General features: G+C 37.0%; 2 protein-coding genes across 6 annotated transcripts; both read left to right on the forward strand.

The window, feature by feature from the left end:
• The first annotated feature begins 6,460 nt into the window (after window positions 1-6,460).
• On the forward strand, window positions 6,461-11,897 carry LOC140865715 (ABC transporter B family member 19-like). Of its 2 annotated transcripts, XM_073270442.1 has the most exons (10): window positions 6,461-6,569; window positions 6,685-7,564; window positions 7,669-7,723; window positions 7,801-7,976; window positions 8,048-8,212; window positions 8,292-8,587; window positions 8,666-8,985; window positions 9,065-9,288; window positions 9,368-11,293; window positions 11,454-11,897. In XM_073270442.1, exons 2-10 carry the CDS (start codon window positions 6,701-6,703, stop codon window positions 11,799-11,801), a joined length of 4,374 nt encoding a protein of 1,457 aa, XP_073126543.1. In that variant the 5' UTR covers window positions 6,461-6,569; window positions 6,685-6,700; the 3' UTR covers window positions 11,802-11,897. The 2 variants fall into 2 exon arrangements, with proteins under 2 accessions (XP_073126543.1, XP_073126542.1); XM_073270441.1 differs by lacking the exon at window positions 6,461-6,569 and having other exon boundaries at window positions 6,586-7,564.
• Window positions 11,898-12,423: 526 nt separating this feature from the next.
• LOC140864544 (uncharacterized) lies at window positions 12,424-15,763 on the forward strand. 4 transcript variants are annotated; one of them, XM_073268792.1, is made up of 7 exons: window positions 12,424-12,533; window positions 12,634-12,765; window positions 13,189-13,816; window positions 13,922-14,155; window positions 14,299-14,390; window positions 14,494-15,098; window positions 15,290-15,763. In XM_073268792.1, the coding sequence occupies exons 2-7, from the start codon at window positions 12,662-12,664 to the stop codon at window positions 15,364-15,366; spliced, it is 1,740 nt and encodes a 579-aa protein (XP_073124893.1). In that variant the 5' UTR covers window positions 12,424-12,533; window positions 12,634-12,661; the 3' UTR covers window positions 15,367-15,763. The 4 variants fall into 4 exon arrangements, with proteins under 4 accessions (XP_073124893.1, XP_073124894.1, XP_073124896.1 ...); XM_073268793.1 differs by having other exon boundaries at window positions 12,634-12,744; XM_073268795.1 differs by lacking the exon at window positions 12,634-12,765 and having other exon boundaries at window positions 12,464-12,533.
• Window positions 15,764-16,877: the final 1,114 nt, after the last annotated feature.

Below are 16,877 nucleotides of genomic sequence, written 5' to 3' on the forward strand. Positions count from 1 at the left end.
CAAGTCAATAATCATTCATAGCAACAATAGCAAGTAAATCACATAAGAGCACTTAAACAAATAAGTATGTGATTTCAGGAAAACTCAAAAACCACCACGTTCTCGAGTTGTTCTACCTGGCGAGAATAATGTCGAATCATACCTTTGATCTGGATTCAAACATTTTGAATCGTTGCACAGACTTTGCAAATTCTGATCAATCTTAAACTAGCCAAATTGTTCATACAATTATGCTCATTTCAATCAGTGCTACTTGAAGGTATTCTTGATTCAACTTCAATACTTCAAGTCATTAGAACTCGAACTCGTCGATTCAACTGCGATAATCTTCAATTCAAATCTGAAAGAGATTATAACATACCTAAACATCAATTTCCAATCTGAATCGATGGTTCTTTAAAGCTTATACAATTCAAATCTTGCTAATACAATCGGAATTCAAACCGACATCGCAACTATTCGAGTCCGATAAATCTTTCGATTCAAATTATCATCATATCTTCATTCTCAACATAATTTCATAGTCAATTCATCCACAATAAGCCTAAAGATCAGCTCTAGACATTCATACTGCATATCAATTTAAAATCTTGAACTGACGGCGTAACGGTATGATTTCGGAAATCCCAAAGGCTTTAACATCTTCTTAACAAGCATTTACACTCAATATCAGCACAATTCCAGCATCTTACACATGTGAACATCAGCTCACATTTTCAGAAAATATTCCATAATTCAATAACATGTTCAAACGACGATCTTTTCTCGATCCGTCTTAGATATGTTATCGTCGTATATGCTAGAACATGTTTATACAATCAAATCTTAATTCTAACAACATCATAAAATTCAAACATGGTAGAACTTTATAAAACTTACGTCAAAACGTAGCACTCGGAGCTGTGATCGCAAATATATGCTCAATCGCAAATTCTACCGAGCGGATTAATTTTTATCGGAGTTGAAAGAATCAAAAATGGCTTTGGAAGCCTTATCCCTCCTCTCTCGGTTCTTGTCTGATTCCTTTCTGATTCCCACGTGAAATGCTAGGAAATATGTGACTTTTGTATATATATTGGCCTATTTGCAGTTTAGTCCCTGAACTTTGGCCTAATTGCAATTCAGTCATCGAACAAGCGATTTAATTCAATTTCAATCCTAAATAATTTAAGAATATTAGAATTTAATTCTAAACTCTAAAAATTCTCAAATTAAATATTCTTGGATTAAAATTAAATCATTTCGGACCTTATCGCATTTTAGTCCTTGAATTGCTCACTATTTGTAAATGGGTCCTTGCTCGAATTTCATCCTCAAATTAAATCCTTGATATTTATAATCTTGGAATTTACATCTTAAATTTCATAAATATCAATTCAAATATTTTTAATCTTTTAATTTAAGAATTCCGGATATTAAAATCTTAAAATCCAAAAATCCTCAAATTAAATATTTTTGACCCGAAATTGAAATCTCTAATTTCCATAAATTCTTAAATTCATATTTTCACATTTATTCGAAATTTAAATCTTAAATCCCGTCATTAAGAACTTAATATTTTCAGGCCTTACAATTTCTCTCCAGGAACTTGACATTTTTGGGAAAAATAGCTGAATAGCTATATTTCCTCGACTCCCGAATTCCATCTGTATTTAGTGAATAACATAATGTATTCATCAACTAAACAGATATCATGTAACTCGAGGCTATAAAGAGCTTGAGTATATCTTCTCTTTTTCTCTGTATCTTGATTATTGAAATAGTCTACCCCTATGAATTGTGCTTTAAATAGGGTGGCCATTCTTCCTCCAATCTCGCTGAGGGATTCTCCTGCTAAGATTGATTCCTTAGTTTTTGGCATAGTCATCTCCCATGCGATTTTAACAGATCCCATTAGACTCATTTCTAGAAGTTTAATGAATCATTTTTTATTGAGATCTAATGTCCATGTTGCTATTCTCATAGCTGACGTCCAATCATCTATAAGATCTTCTCTGTTTTTTAAGTCCAAAACATCAAGGTTTAACATAACCCCGTAAGGATGTATTGGATCTAAAACAGTTTTTCCGTAAGGAGTTTGATGGAGTGAGATTTTACTCCTTCTTGATCTGGTTCCTGCTGGATGTGAATTTTCTCCAACCTGGAACTCACTATGTGGTTCTAATGTTTTAACCACATATCTTGGGGGATTCCCTATGGGTTGTTTACCCTCAGGGGAATTTATTTTTAGATCTACTACTTTGAGATTCACAAAAGAATCCGCAAGATCTTGTAGATCCTTGAGATTTAATCTTTCTAAAGTAGTCATCAGATAGTGTTTTTCTCTCATACTGCTTTTATAAGATTAATCATCATTTCATCATCGGTTAAAGGTTTTTGGACCATTTTGATTTTACCTTTCTGATGTAACAAAGGTTCGGTACCAAATGAGAGTGGTAACCTTCCTCCTGTATTTCTGTAACGCCCGGAAATTCATTTACGTAAATTCGCATGCATAATTAGGAAAATTAATTATTTTAAAATTTAGAAAATAGGTTAAATGACTTTATGTGAAATATGTGAATTTATTTGCATGATTTAAATATTATTTTTATCATTTAACCTGCATTTATGCTATTTATGAGATTTTTAGAATTTGCGTTTTTCGATCGCGTAGGCGGGACCGTGGATGAACGAGATATATGAATTTTATTCCAAATATTTTTATGATAATTTTATGAGCCTTAAAATATTATTTTAAGGTATCATTTTTCAGAAAATAATAGTTTTTATATATATAGATATATATGAAATCAATTTTCACTAAAATAAGTTATTTTAAAGGCTTTTGAAGGACTTTTAAAATTATATAAATATATATTACGAAAATCTATCATAATTTATTTAACTTTTAAGAGTTATATATTTTTCTGTATTAAATATGATATATTATCTTTCCAAAATTCTAAATAATTGTGATAATCACTAAATAATATTTTAGCCTATATTTTCATTCCTTCTTCACGTTGAATACCCTAGCCTCCATCTACCCCATCTCCCTCACGTTCATCAGCAGAAAACTCACTCGCACACACAAGTTTTTGAAGATTTAATCGAAGTTTTGGAGATCGTTCGTCCCGGTGATCGCCGTACGTGCCCTATTCACGTTTCTACTTTGAAAATCAACCAAGGCACGTTTGAATTCTCTTCTTGGCCACCATTTAAGTTTATATTCTGATCTTTCATGAAAACCATTGATCTAGCATGTGTGTTCGATTTTTTTGTGATGAATTTGCATGTATACATAAGTTATTCACGTTTTTCATGCTTCCTTCATGAGTTTTCTTCACGTTTTCTGACATGGTTCAATCAGGGTCTGCTGGCTCATGGTTAATGGGTGTAATAAGGTCCCTAGGGCCTAGCTATGAGGTTGCTAGAGTCTAGAATAGGCTAGAAACGGACAGGTTGTGTTTCTATCACCGGGTCGCGCAGGTTCAGGGTTGCAAGGAAGGAAGGTTCGTTCTCCTTCCTCAGGCCACTATTTAATGCGTGGTTTGTTGGGTTTGAACCTCTAGGATGTTAGCTAAGTCTCATAAGTGGTTTCACAGTCTTTGGCGGTCGGAGGAAGTCGCACGAACGAAAGTTTGGCAACTGCTCGCGTCTGCGCACGAGCTGCAGATGGTCGGGTTTGCAGAGCTTCGTTCTCACTCCATAATCAATGGTTTGGTCTGGTTTTTAGCTTGTTGGAAACTCTTTGAGTGTAATACGTTTGGGCAGTGGTTTCACGGCCAAAGGTTGCCGGAGCAGGCGGCACGAACGAATCTCGTGAAACTGCTCAAGCTACTGGCCGAGAAAGGGGTAGGGGGAGGAGTTTCGGGCTGGGCTGCTTATTTTCGGGCTAGGCCGGGCTGGGGCGGTCCAGGTCGGGTCTGGTAGGTAGTGGGTCGGGTCAGTAGAGTCTGGGTCCGGGTTAGGTGGGGCGGGCTCGGGTATTTTTAATTTTTAAGTAATTAAGAGTTTAAATGGTTTTTGAGCCAATTTAATGTTTAGAAAATTATTTGGGCCTCCAAATAATTTTATTTGGGCCTTAAATAATTTATTTAAGTTAGCCCAATGATTTTTTTGGGCTTGGGAGCCCATGGGAATTTTGGGTCAGTCTTTGAATTTTTGGGTCAGTCTACAAGTTAATGGGCTTAAGTCTAAGGAGTCAGCAGCCTGAACCAATCCATGAAAATTATACATGGTCCGTAAATATATATTTAATTATTGCATGAATATTTTAAGTAAGAAAAAGTATTGTTTTTACATTTATTATTAAATAATTAAATATATATTTACGGGCAATATTTTATGAAAATAAGATCATGAAAAATTTTATGTATGTGCATGATACTATATGTATATGTGTCATGCTGGGCAATGAAAAATATTTTAAGGGAGTTGAAGTGAGTGTGTGACAACCTACGGGATTGGAGATGGGATGTCTAGGCCCAAAGACCTTTCCATATGACACGGGACTGTGGGTCGGGATACTGGGGCCCGATTGCCTTTCCATACGATTATGATTATGTTTGCCTGATGAAAGGGCCAAGAGGTGGAGATCCCACCGCCACGTACATTGGTTTTAGATTTGATCAATCGACATGACACGTCACACAGCATGGATATAACCTTCAGATTTTTAAATGATGATAGGCCCTTATTATGATGCATGATGATTACGTATGATTATGTATATTATGTTACATGATGATTATGATACATGTATTATAAGGACATGCATGGATATATATATATTATTTATTATGTATCTTGCATGTATTATGTGGTGCATCATTTTTATTCATGTTGTTACTATGAGATAGAACGTGCTGAGGCTCTAGGCTCACTAGACTTAAATGGTGCAGGTGAGCAAGAAATAGATCTAGAGAATGTTGCTCCGACTGGTGGTAAAGACGTATGAGCTCCCGGCGGCCGGCTAGCCCGTGACCATCGCTCTAGTCATGTTTTCAGTGAATTGAATATTATTATGTTTTCCGCACATATTTTATGATTTAATTATGGGTTTATGGATTTTATATGAGAATTTTTATTGAGAGGTTGATGATGATTTTATTGCATGGGTTATACTTATTTTATTTGCAAACAAATTCTTATTATGATTTTTTTTTTTTTTAGTTGGAATATTTTTATGGGAAATTGTTTATGTTTATAATTATTTTAGAAAATAATTATTTAATATATATATTTACACGTTTCAAATATATATATATATTATATTAAGTATTAGTTATTTATTTATTCATTTATGGATGCATAGTTTTTAAATATATTTTATATTAAATATTTAGTTATTTATTTGTAAAATAAAAAAAAATTAGTAGTAGTAGGATCGAGTCGTTTCAATTTCCTTTTCTAGAACCCGAAGTGTGTTCTAAATTTATGATTTTATTTTGAAGATCATTTAGAGTTCCAAGAATTTCTTCTTGTTTTTTAAGGATTTCTTCAATTTGCCGAGGTATTTCATACATCTTATTGCTGTAATATTGTGCCGTCTTTTGAATTTCTCTAAGATCTCCGGAGAGTTTAGAGGAATCTTGGATAATCTCTAAAAATTGAAAATTAGAAACCATTTTTTCTTTATCTCTTCAAAATTAAGAGCATTAATCACAACCTATTATAAGTAATCTATTGTGAATAGATTAACTTGTTTATAGGATTTCATATGAATAAAATTCTCTTGATTCAAACCTTCGTTTGAAGTCATCTTTTGTAAAAATCTTCTCCTCAACAAAGAAAAACATGAATTGACAAATAATATTATGTCTGAATAATTAACCTAAAGCTCTGATACCATTTTTGCGGATAATTCTTTGTACCATGATTAAGCACAAAATCTTCAGATTTTAGCATAAAATCTTTAGATTTTAAGCATAAAAAGCATAAATTCAGTACAAGAATTAAACAATTAAATATTCAAGTTTGGTGGTCCTAGGAAGCTATTGCAAAGAATCTTATGGGTAGGGAGCTAGGGCAAAGTCAAGTTTGGGGATTTATCAACAATTTGCTATATATATATATATTTTTATTTATTTAAAAACTCAAACATAAGAGCTAATTTAACAATTATTAGAAACTTAATACATTAAAAAAAATAAAACAAATAGATTATTTTAAATTTTAATGATTGCTAATTTTATTAAATGTGAATAAATTTAAATTTATATTATATATATCTATCTCATAAGACTTTTAGTTTCTAACAATGAAAATTGGCCTTTCCTATATATGTGCCGGCGTTCATCCCCACCAACTTACTTGTCCTTACTCAATGCCGGCCAACCTACAGAGACAATTAATGAATGTCCAGTTGTTTCTTTCGTTTTAATACTTAAGTTTGAATTCAAATTATCAAAGTTAACTTGACATTTTGTTTACAACTAATTAATAGCTAGCTAGCTAGCTAGCAAATGATCTCGATGGAGCTAGCAGTACTGTTGCTTGCTGTTTAATTTCCGATTCCAAAGTGGGCGATTGCTCCAAGTGCCTTTATTGGAATATCATCATGTATGAGCACACCTTATAGCTAGGTAATTATTATTCCATTCCATACTTAAAATTTCTTCCACAGTACTGTCCAATGGCCGATGATCATTCTTTGGTAACAAATTTTCAAGCTCCCATCTAATTTTTCACACATAGTAGGAGTAGGAGTAGGAGGATGAGGAGGAGGAGGAACCAAACTCGCACGGCCACATGGCAAGATCAGGAGCTTTCATGGCAGTTTGAACCAACTGCAGGTTGGCTGGAAAATAGCAGCAATCTTGGGGCGGCGGTATTCAGTCCATGGAGCGCCAGTACTACTGCTCGTAGCCATTTTTTCACCACATCAGCCAACGATTATTACCTGTCGCATACTCTCCCAAATAAATTATATCATCACAATTTTTATTCATCGTCTAATATCGATCCATTAAGCCTTGAGCTTCAGAGTCATACTAATTCTTCCGCCCAATACAACAGCAGGCATGCTACAAGCACTACTACCTTGCCAGAAGAGATTCCAGCTGGTCCTTTGGCTGATGAAGATTACATGAGCACCACCGATTATGGCAACATGGATCGTCAAGTTCGCGTGATAGAGGCTTATCGTCACCTCAACCAAAACCAACATCCAAGATGGTTTTCTGTATCACATGATGAAAATGCCAAGAATCATGATCACAGTACTGCTGAAGAAAATTTGAAAATAGCTGATACTAGTCCTTACAATAATAATACCCACTTTGCAAGGCCACCAGACAATCAAAATTACAAGGTTGACAGTGGATCATCATTTCATGAAGAAGAGGATGATGGGGAAGAAGAAGGCACTGCAGTGATACCAAAATCAGTTGGACTATTTATCTTGTTCAGGTATACTACCAAGTTTGATTTACTTCTCATATTCTTCGGATGCGTGGGAGCTTTTATCAACGGAGGGTCTCTTCCTTGGTATTCTTTTCTTTTTGGTCGTTTTGTCAACAATCTTGCAACCGGACAAGACACTATTTCCAATCATCAGATGATGAAAGAAGTGGACAAGGTAAAAAGTACTTGCAACAACTTTTTATGAGTATTACTCCAACTCGATCAGTCTCTTATAGTACATTGATATATGATATACTGCAATATTTCAATTACTTTCAGGTATGTTTGTTCATGACTGGATTGGCGGCAATGGTTTTGGTGGGAGCTTATTTAGGTAACAAGATGCATGCATCATTTTCTTATCTTCTTTCTAATGGCGAAAGTTAACTCCTTAAATTATTATATTTGCAGAGATCACTTGCTGGAGAATGGTGGGTGAAAGATCAGCTCATAAGATTAGGACAGAGTATTTAAGAGCAGTCTTACGACAGGAAATAGGATATTTTGACACGGAGATCAGTACTAGTGATATCATGCATGGAATCTCAAGCGATGTTGCACAAATCCAAGAAGTGATGTCGGAGAAGGTTGGAAATTATTTCTTTTCAAGTTCACAGTAGTATTATGAATATATATCAAATCCCATTTTGTAATGCAGATGGGACATTTTGTTCACCACATATTTACCTTCATCTGTGGTTATATAGTCGGTTTCTTGAAATCATGGAAGGTTTCCCTGGTTGTTTTTGCTGTAACACCATTAATGATGCTTTGTGGCATCGCGTACAAGGCAATATACGGTGGCCTAACAATTAAAGAACAGGTAAAAAGCTCTCAAGTATTTTTTTTCCCTTGGATCGATCTACTACTGAACTCGTTGCATGCTTTCTATTTTTAAAAAGGCCTCCTACAGAAGAGCTGGTAGCATTGCTGAACAAGCTATAAGTTGTATCAGAACTGTGATTTCTTTCGTAGCAGAGGACACTTTAACCGAAAAATATGCTAATTATCTTCAGAGGGCAATGCCACTAGGGGCAAAGCTTGGTTTTGCCAAGGGTGTAGGAGTGGGTGTTATATACCTGGTTACTTATGCAACGTGGGCATTGGCTTTCTGGTATGGATCAATTTTAGCTTCCAAAGGCCAGCTCTCTGGTGGTGCTGCCATTGCATGTTTTTTCGGTGTCAATGTTGGTGGCAGGTAAAAAACTTTTCCCCGGCCTCTACATTTCTTAAAAATTCAATACTCATTTACATCAATTTTCTGTTTCTTGTACAGGGGTTTCGCTCTGGCATTGTCGTATTTTGCACAATTTTCACAAGGAACTGTAGCAGCTGGCAGGTTGTTTCAAGTGATTGACAATATTCCAGCAATCGATGCTTATAGTCCCGAGGGGAGGACACCAACAAATAATATGCGTGGGAAAATTGAATTTAGAGACGTTTCTTTTGCTTACCCGTCACGCCCAAGTCTCCAGATTCTTCAATCTCTCAATTTGGTGATTCCATCTGCAAAGACATTAGCATTGGTGGGTGCCAGTGGAGGTGGAAAGTCTACAGTTTTCGCTCTTATTGAAAGGTTCTACGATCCAAACCAAGGTAAAATCAATCATACTTCAGCTTCTTCTTCTAAGTGCAATATCCATACAAATCTTGATTTATAGTATCAACTCGCCAGGCTTCATAACATTGGATGGTTATGATTTAAGGACATTGCAAGTGAAATGGCTTAGAAATCAGATAGGTATGGTTGGCCAAGAGCCAGTTCTATTTGCAACCACCATATTTGAAAATGTGATGATGGGGAAGGAGAATGCAACCAAGAAAGAGGTTATCACAGCCTGCATGGCAGCCAATGCCCACAATTTCATAACTGGTCTTCCCCAAGGATATGACACCGAGGTTAACAGAGTTTAAATATATACGCTCGCTCTTATTCTCATGAATGTGCTGGAAAATTCATTATAACTTGTGTTGGCAGGTTGGGGATAGAGGAACGCAACTTTCAGGGGGTCAGAAACAGCGTATAGCCCTTGCTCGAGCTGTGATCAAAGATCCTAAAATCCTTCTTCTTGATGAGGCCACAAGTGCCTTAGATCCCGAGTCTGAAGTTGTGGTTCAAAAGGCCATTGATAAGATATCTACGGGCAGAACCACAGTTATCATTGCTCATAGGCTGGCTACGGTCAAAAATGCCCACACTATAGTTGTACTTGACCATGGTTACGTGATTGAGATCGGTAATCATAATCAGCTCATGGAAAAATCTGGTGCCTATTTTGATCTTGTAAATCTTGCTTCACAAGGAATCTCACTTCCGGTTGTAAATCAAAATTTCCAGCAAAATAATGCAGATTTCTCGACTGGGAAAACCGAGGTTGATGCATCCAGAATCAAGGAAGTGAATGAAATATCAAAATCCAAGTACATGGCATCTATGCAAGACGATAAACAAGCAGATGAGAAAGGAAAAGACCAACAAAAATTGAGAAATTACCGACTTTTGGATGTCTGTAATTTGCAGAAGCCTGAGGGTGTTATGCTGATTATGGGTTTTCTTTTAGGTATGCTCGCAGGGGCAATTCTTTCCATCTTTCCACTGATTCTTGGGCAAGCTCTAAAAGTTTACTTTCTGAAAAATATTCATGAATTGAAAAGAGAAGTTGGTTACCTTTGCTTGGTGTTAGTTGGTCTGGGATTAGGATGTATACTAACCATGACAGGCCAACAAGGCTTTTGCGGTTGGGCTGGAACAAAGCTCACAAAAAGAGTCAGAAATTCGCTGTTCAAGGCTATACTAAGACAAGAGCCTGGGTGGTTTGATTTCAGTGAAAATTCAACTGGGATTCTCGTGTCAAGACTTTCGATTGACTGTATTAGTTTTCGAGCTGTTCTTGGTGATCGTATATCTGTCCTGTTAATGGGACTAAGTGCAGCAGGTGTTGGACTAGGCATATCATTTTATCTTCAATGGAGGTTAACTCTGTTGGCTGCTGCTCTCACACCGTTGACTCTCGGGGCTAGTTATTTGACCTTAATCATCAATATTGGGCCAAACTTAGACAACAATGCTTATGCCAAGGCCAGCACAATTGCATCAGGAGCTGTGTCAAATATTAGAACGGTGACCACTTTTGGAACACAGGAACAAATAGTTCAATCCTTTGATGAAGCTTTATCCAAGCCTAAGAAGATGTCGGTTGAAAAGTCACAAATGCTAGGTTTGGTTCTTGGCCTTACTCAAGGGGCCATGTATGGAGCTTACACCCTAACTCTATATTATGGAGCTTATCTTGTAAAGCAAGATATTACAAACTTTGGTGTGGTATACAAGATTTTCTTGATACTTGTTCTAAGTTCATTTTCTGTTGGACAATTGGCTGGCCTGGCCCCAGATACTTCAGCTGCGGTAACTGCAATACCTGCCGTGTTTGATATTCTTAACCGAAACCCTGAAATAGTCAGTGATAAGAGGAGAGGAAAGAAGATCGAAAGATCAAAACCATTTGATATTGAGTTCAAGAAAGTGACATTTGCCTATCCATCTAGGCCAGGTGTGATTGTTTTAAGGCATTTCAGCCTTAAGATAAGAGGTGGCACAATGGTGGCATTGGTGGGAGGAAGTGGATCAGGAAAGTCGACAGTTGTATGGATGATACAACGGTTTTATGATCCAGTAAGGGGAAAAGTAGTGATGGGGGAAGTTGATTTGAGGGAGCTCGATTTGAAGTGGTTGAGAAGACAGATAGCATTAGTGGGTCAAGAACCATCACTCTTTTCAGGTAGCATTAGAGAGAACATTGCATTTGGCAATCCCAGTGCCACATGGGCTGAAATTGAAGCTGCTGCAAGAGAAGCTTATATTCACGAGTTCATTTGTAGCCTCCCTCAAGGCTACGAAACAGAGGTAACATAGCTCAAATTTCTTGCATGTTCAAGCTCCCACCGGCCCACACCTCAGTATTTTTTTGTTGGGGTCTGCGTTGCTTGCTAATAGTTTTATATTTTAACCATCTTTCGTCGTCCCTCATCAGCTTTCCTCTTTTTAAAAAAAAAAAAAAAACCAGGTTGGTCAGAGTGGCGTGCAGTTATCAGGTGGACAAAAGCAAAGGATAGCTATAGCTAGAGCTATACTCAAGAAATCTAAGATTCTACTACTAGATGAAGCAAGCAGTGCACTAGATTTGGAATCTGAAAAACACGTTCAAAAAGCACTCAAGAAGGCATCCAGAAGAGCCACCACTGTCGTGGTGGCTCACCGTCTGTCGACTATAAGAGAAGCTGATTTCATTGCCGTTATGAGGGAAGGTGCGGTGGTAGAATATGGAAGCCATGACACTCTTATGTCTGCACATCTTGATGGGATCTATGCTAGTTTAGTTAGAGCAGAGACAGAAGCAATGGCCTTTGCTTGAGCTCTTCTAGTACATAATTTGCAATCTCCCATTCCATTTGGCCTAAAAAACTGTGCATGTCACCATTTTTTAACCATTTACCAGATTGATACATTTTCTTTTAACATGTAGCTTGGTCAAATAAAACTTTAGTCACAAATTTTAGTACTGTATTGGACACTTGGGAAAGTGCCCAGCTTTCAACTATTTTCAGAATTAAATTCCTCTAATATTTCTCAATAAAGGTAATTTAAAAATTGATTTCCAAATGAAATTAATATGAAACGGCAATTACATATGAGTTAGTAGTTACCAATCATCAAGCACGAAGTAAAATATATTATCAAAGAAAAATGCTGTGGAAATGATAGTAAAATATATTATCAAAGAAAAATGCTGTGGAAATGATGAGTTGGTTTGAGCAAGACAAAGACAACCCTTTTCCAATTGAACAAATTCTAACAGATTAGGACATTTTAATATCCTCACCTTCTCAAATAGTGCTTACCCTTCTTCCTCGAAAAGGAAATGTCAACCAGTGCAGGGAATTCCCATATTACCCACATTCACAAGCCAAGACTACTTCCATTGGCGAGCCCATTAATGTCATTTCAAAAAAAGACAGTCTTAACTTCAAATTAAAGTCAAGAGGAAGTTGGATGGTTACGTGCTTACCATGTAACTATTGCACATACAAGTGATTTTTCGTGGCTTCCACCACTGTTGCCGATCCCATTGGATTTCAGAATTCAGGTTATTTGCTTTTTCCATTTCTCTCTTTTAACGTGAAACCAAGGTTCTGTGTCTCACAAGCTTTTTTGGATTTGGTCTTTTGCATGCCATTCTATTGCAGGTGTGAATCATTAATTTATCAAGATTCTATGTGGTTAAAGTTGGAGCCTTCTACAAATTGTGCAAACAGAGAAATACGTTTAACTTTAGTCTTATCCCTTTATAGTGTCGGGTATGAATCTTGGTTTCTTAGGTAAAAGAAATGAATGAAGAATTTTAATTCTGGTTTGTTCTATGATTATGAAATTACAATTTACGGCAGGTATCAGGCTGCAATTTGAAGATCCTTTCTTTTTTTCTTGGTAGTATGTACTTGTTATCGAAATAGAGAAGCTTTAACCCCAACCAACATTTGAAATTTTGGCATCAGCCGTACCCCATCTGTGCTATTGAAGTGTTATAGGGTGTCATCTTAGCTATGTCTTGTCGTTCTTGTGATATGATAGAGTGGCGTTGTAGTCAGATAGGTTATTTCTCTTGCATTTAATTTTCTTTTGGCATTCGCAGTTAGTGATGATTTTCAAACGCTGAATTGAGATATTAGTAGTGATCTGAAACAGTTTTGCAGTTAACCGACCCGGCATTCAGTGAATAAAATCTTAAGTTTTTGAAACAGGGCAGAAATGGCATCCCTCGTGCCTGGAGTATTAGTTAAACTCCTTCAAAGTATTAACTCCAACTTAAAAGTTCGCGGTGAGTACAGGTCAATTCTTTTACAAGTAATCAGCATAGTTCCTGCTTTAACTGGATCAGAATTGTGGCCGGACCATGGGTTTTTCATTAAGGTCTCGGACTCTTCCCATTCAACTTATGTCTCCTTATCTAAGGACGACACTGATCTCATCTTAAACAACAAGTTACAACTTGGGCAATTCTTCTATGTCGAGAAAATGGAGGCTGGCACACCGGTTCCAACCTTAGTTGGTGTTAGACCAGTTCCAGGGAGACATCCATTTGTGGGAAATCCAAAGGATTTGATGCAATTGATGGAGTCACCCATTCAAGATGATCAAGAATGTGAGACTAATGTGAAGTTGGGTGATTTGGTGGAATCAAACGAAAAGAAGAAAATAGTGATCAAAGAGGAGAAAGGGGCTGTTGCATCTAGGTACATGCAGGGCATCTTAAAGCAAAAATCAGAAGATCAAAGCTGTGCAGTGAAAACCAATGAGAACGAGAATGGTGTAGCTGCAGGCAAAAAGGTTGGCACTTTCAAAGGGAAGCAACACGAGCTTAAAGGTCAGGTATGATTTTGATAACAGACGATCTTCCTTACCAAGTTCTTGAATCTATAAGTCCCTTGCTGAAAGCTTTCCTTGTTTGGGATGAATTTTATTGTTCTGTTGCAGAAACGGACATCAAGCCCTTCTCGCACTAGTCCTGATGTGTTGGCCCAGAGATTAGAAACAGATCCATTTGCCAGCAAGGTGGAGTCGACACCAGTAAAATCCCAAGCTGTTAAATGCAGTATCAAACAGGAAAACATGCATCTGAACAGTTTGCCGAATAGCAGTAACAAAAAGCAATCTTCTGAGGTAGTATCATGGTCTGATCTGCCAGCTGTTCTTCTTAAGCCGGGAAAGGTATATTTATTATCTTAATCGCCCTGAGGTGAGAAGTATCCCGTATGCAGTGTTTGTCATCAAGAACAGAAATATGCTTTTTGGTTTATACCTCTCATTGATCTTCTTTTCTTTTTTCTTTTTCTTTTTTTTTTTTGCATAAGGGAATGCTAAAGAGGGGAAACTTAGCTTCTCTGGTAGCAGCGGAAGCACAAAAGGAAGCAACCACGGCAGCAAATCTCGTCAAGTGCCTCAGGTTCGTGGATAAAAATTTGACATGCTGGGGCTCTATGTATTTGAATTCTATTTTTTGCCAAGTCCATATTTCTTATATGCTGTTATTTGTCGTCTCATTTCAGTATGTTTGCCGATCTATATACATGTGCCTCTCCTGACAACCCTCATCTCTATCTCTCCAAGTTCTTTGTACTCAACCAACTTATTGAAAATTCAGATGTAACAATTCCAACAATAGATAATTGGGGGATATTTCAAATAAACTCAAAGATGCAAGAAAAGGACAATCCCAGAAAAAAGGCAGGTTCTTTACACCGCAGAAGCATGAATAAAACTCCAAAACCTTCCTTAGAACTTACCGATGCTGATAAACTAGAATGGTCAAAGGGTTATGGCCCAAAAGAAATTGTGGAATTCAAAAAGATTCTTTCTAATGAAGCAAAATCGTGGTTTCTAGATTTCTTGGAAAATGCGCTTGAAATTGGCTTCCAAGGGAGTCGCAGAGAAAAAAAAGGAAAAGAAAATGCTGCACTTCTTATGGAACAAAACGATCATATTGCTTTGACACTGTCACAGCTAAAACAAGCAAACGAATGGTTGGATAAGCTAAGAAGTGACTTAAGCTCGGATCAAAACGAATTGCTGGAGACTGTTGATAGATTGAAGCAAAAAGTTTATGACTGTTTGCTGGTTCATGTTGATTCTGCAGCTCTAGCTCTGGAAAGTAGTAAGTAAATCCTGTGGTTGATAAGTTCACAATTACAGTCGAGAATGTTCGTTTGATGATAAGTTATAAGCTATGAATAATTTATTCTGGTTTGTGTTTGAAACTTTCAAATCACCTTACTTGTCCTTGTGTAAGCAACCAACCACTTGATGAGCATGTGAATTATTTACTCAAAGGAAATTATATTTCAGGAATCAACGTCTTTTGTGCTTGCTTTGACATTCTTGTTCAAGTGGGGAATTTCCATTGGAGTTACTCATGTGAATGAACTATTCATGGAGACAAAGTAGCAGACAAATTTAGATATTGTAGATGAAAGCTACTAAACAACTTACATGCATGACTTTATTTCATCGGGCAATGGTGTATGTTGACATTCATCAGGAGAGGGACAAAGATGGAGAGCCAGAGCACATGCCAAGTTTTCGGTCGAGCAACAATCAGGCATGGCATGTGCCCTGCTTCTCCAGCTTCAATCATCCTCGTCCCATGCTTTCTTCTGAGTTCAAGATTCAAGATTCAGTATATCCTTGTAAAACATTAAGAATGCTCCCTTAACTCTAAAAAATGCGAGTGTCTGAGGTAAGTTTAAAGATACAAGAAACTTAAATTTATTTGGTGAGTAAAGTACCTTTATGATTTGTAAGCCGCACACTTCATTGTTATATTCATTCTCCGGCAAAAAGATTGGGAGCTTTTGGTTGGTTGGTTGGTTGGTTGGTTGGTTTGGGTAGAAAATTTTGAGAGGTTGCTTAAAAACATGAGCATGATTTCCTATTCATGTCCCCCACCTTTTTTTATTATTATTATTATTGGTATTCGCCGAATGCTTAGTAGTTTGCATTTCTTTTGTTGGTGTCGGGGGGGTTTGGCGGCCCAAAAGAATTGAATTGATTCGTACATAAAAGCTCATAAAATTTAGACTGGTGTCACACTGTCACTGGTCACCCACCATTTGCTCAATGAATTCAAAATGAAAATTAAAAATAATTGTTTCCCATGAATTTTGGCTACTCAGAAATCACAATGACCAGCCCATTTCTGAAGAAAACAAATTACTTTTAATTTTCATTTTGAATTTATTGAGCAATATATATATACTAGGAGAATGCATGTGCAACGAATACGTGCGTTGTACGTGGGTAACCATTTAAAACATTAGTAATAAATTTAGATAATATTTAAATTAATTGTAGATTAACAAAGTGTAGTAACTCAAATTTTATTTTAAGATAATAATATGTTAAACATGATTAAGGTTAGTAATTAACCGATTCCGGAGTTTAATTGGGCTTTAGAAGAGAATTTGGCCTTTTGAGTTTGGGCCGAATCGGAAGCTCCGATCCCAGCCACTTCGGAACCTCATCGGAAGCACAGAGATCGGAGCTCCGATCCTGAAACGAAAGTTCCGATCTCCGGCTGCCAGCTTTACCCGATGACTCAGCCACGAGTTTTGACAAGTGTTGATCGGAGGCGAGATCGGAAGCTCCGATCGTCAGATCGGACGTTCCGATCCCGACGTGTCACACATGCATGCAATGAGCTGGATCGGAAGCTCCGATCCTGAAATCGGAAGTTCCGATCCTGGCCGAGAATTTTGCCTATAAATAGGGCTTCTCAGATTCATTTCTAAATACGAATTCCCGAGTTTCTTTCTTCAGTTATATAGTGTGAGATATACACTTGAGGGCCCCATAGGTTATAATAGAGGTTCTGGAATAACCAAGGTGTGGTTATAGTCATCCGGAACTAGCGACTCCAAAGGGCTAACTACGGATG

This window comes from Henckelia pumila, chromosome 4 (genome assembly GCF_033568475.1).
Source record: "Henckelia pumila isolate YLH828 chromosome 4, ASM3356847v2, whole genome shotgun sequence".
Lineage (NCBI taxonomy): Eukaryota > Viridiplantae > Streptophyta > Magnoliopsida > Lamiales > Gesneriaceae > Henckelia > Henckelia pumila.

What these genes read in the sequence shown, in the direction of transcription:
- LOC140865715 (XM_073270442.1), top strand. Translation starts at nt 6,701, where the DNA reads ATGAGGAGGAGGAGGAACCAAACTCGCACGGCCACATGGCAAGATCAG. An exon ending in GGTGTCAATGTTGGTGGCAG is followed by an intron (nt 8,588 to 8,665) that starts GTAAAAAACTTT and finishes TTTCTTGTACAG; the next exon opens with GGGTTTCGCTCTGGCATTGT. An exon ending in GTTCTACGATCCAAACCAAG is followed by an intron (nt 8,986 to 9,064) that starts GTAAAATCAATC and finishes TCAACTCGCCAG; the next exon opens with GCTTCATAACATTGGATGGT.
- LOC140864544 (XM_073268792.1), top strand. Translation starts at nt 12,662, where the DNA reads ATGTGGTTAAAGTTGGAGCCTTCTACAAATTGTGCAAACAGAGAAATA. An exon ending in TATGAATCTTGGTTTCTTAG is followed by an intron (nt 12,766 to 13,188) that starts GTAAAAGAAATG and finishes TTTTTGAAACAG; the next exon opens with GGCAGAAATGGCATCCCTCG. An exon ending in AACACGAGCTTAAAGGTCAG is followed by an intron (nt 13,817 to 13,921) that starts GTATGATTTTGA and finishes GTTCTGTTGCAG; the next exon opens with AAACGGACATCAAGCCCTTC.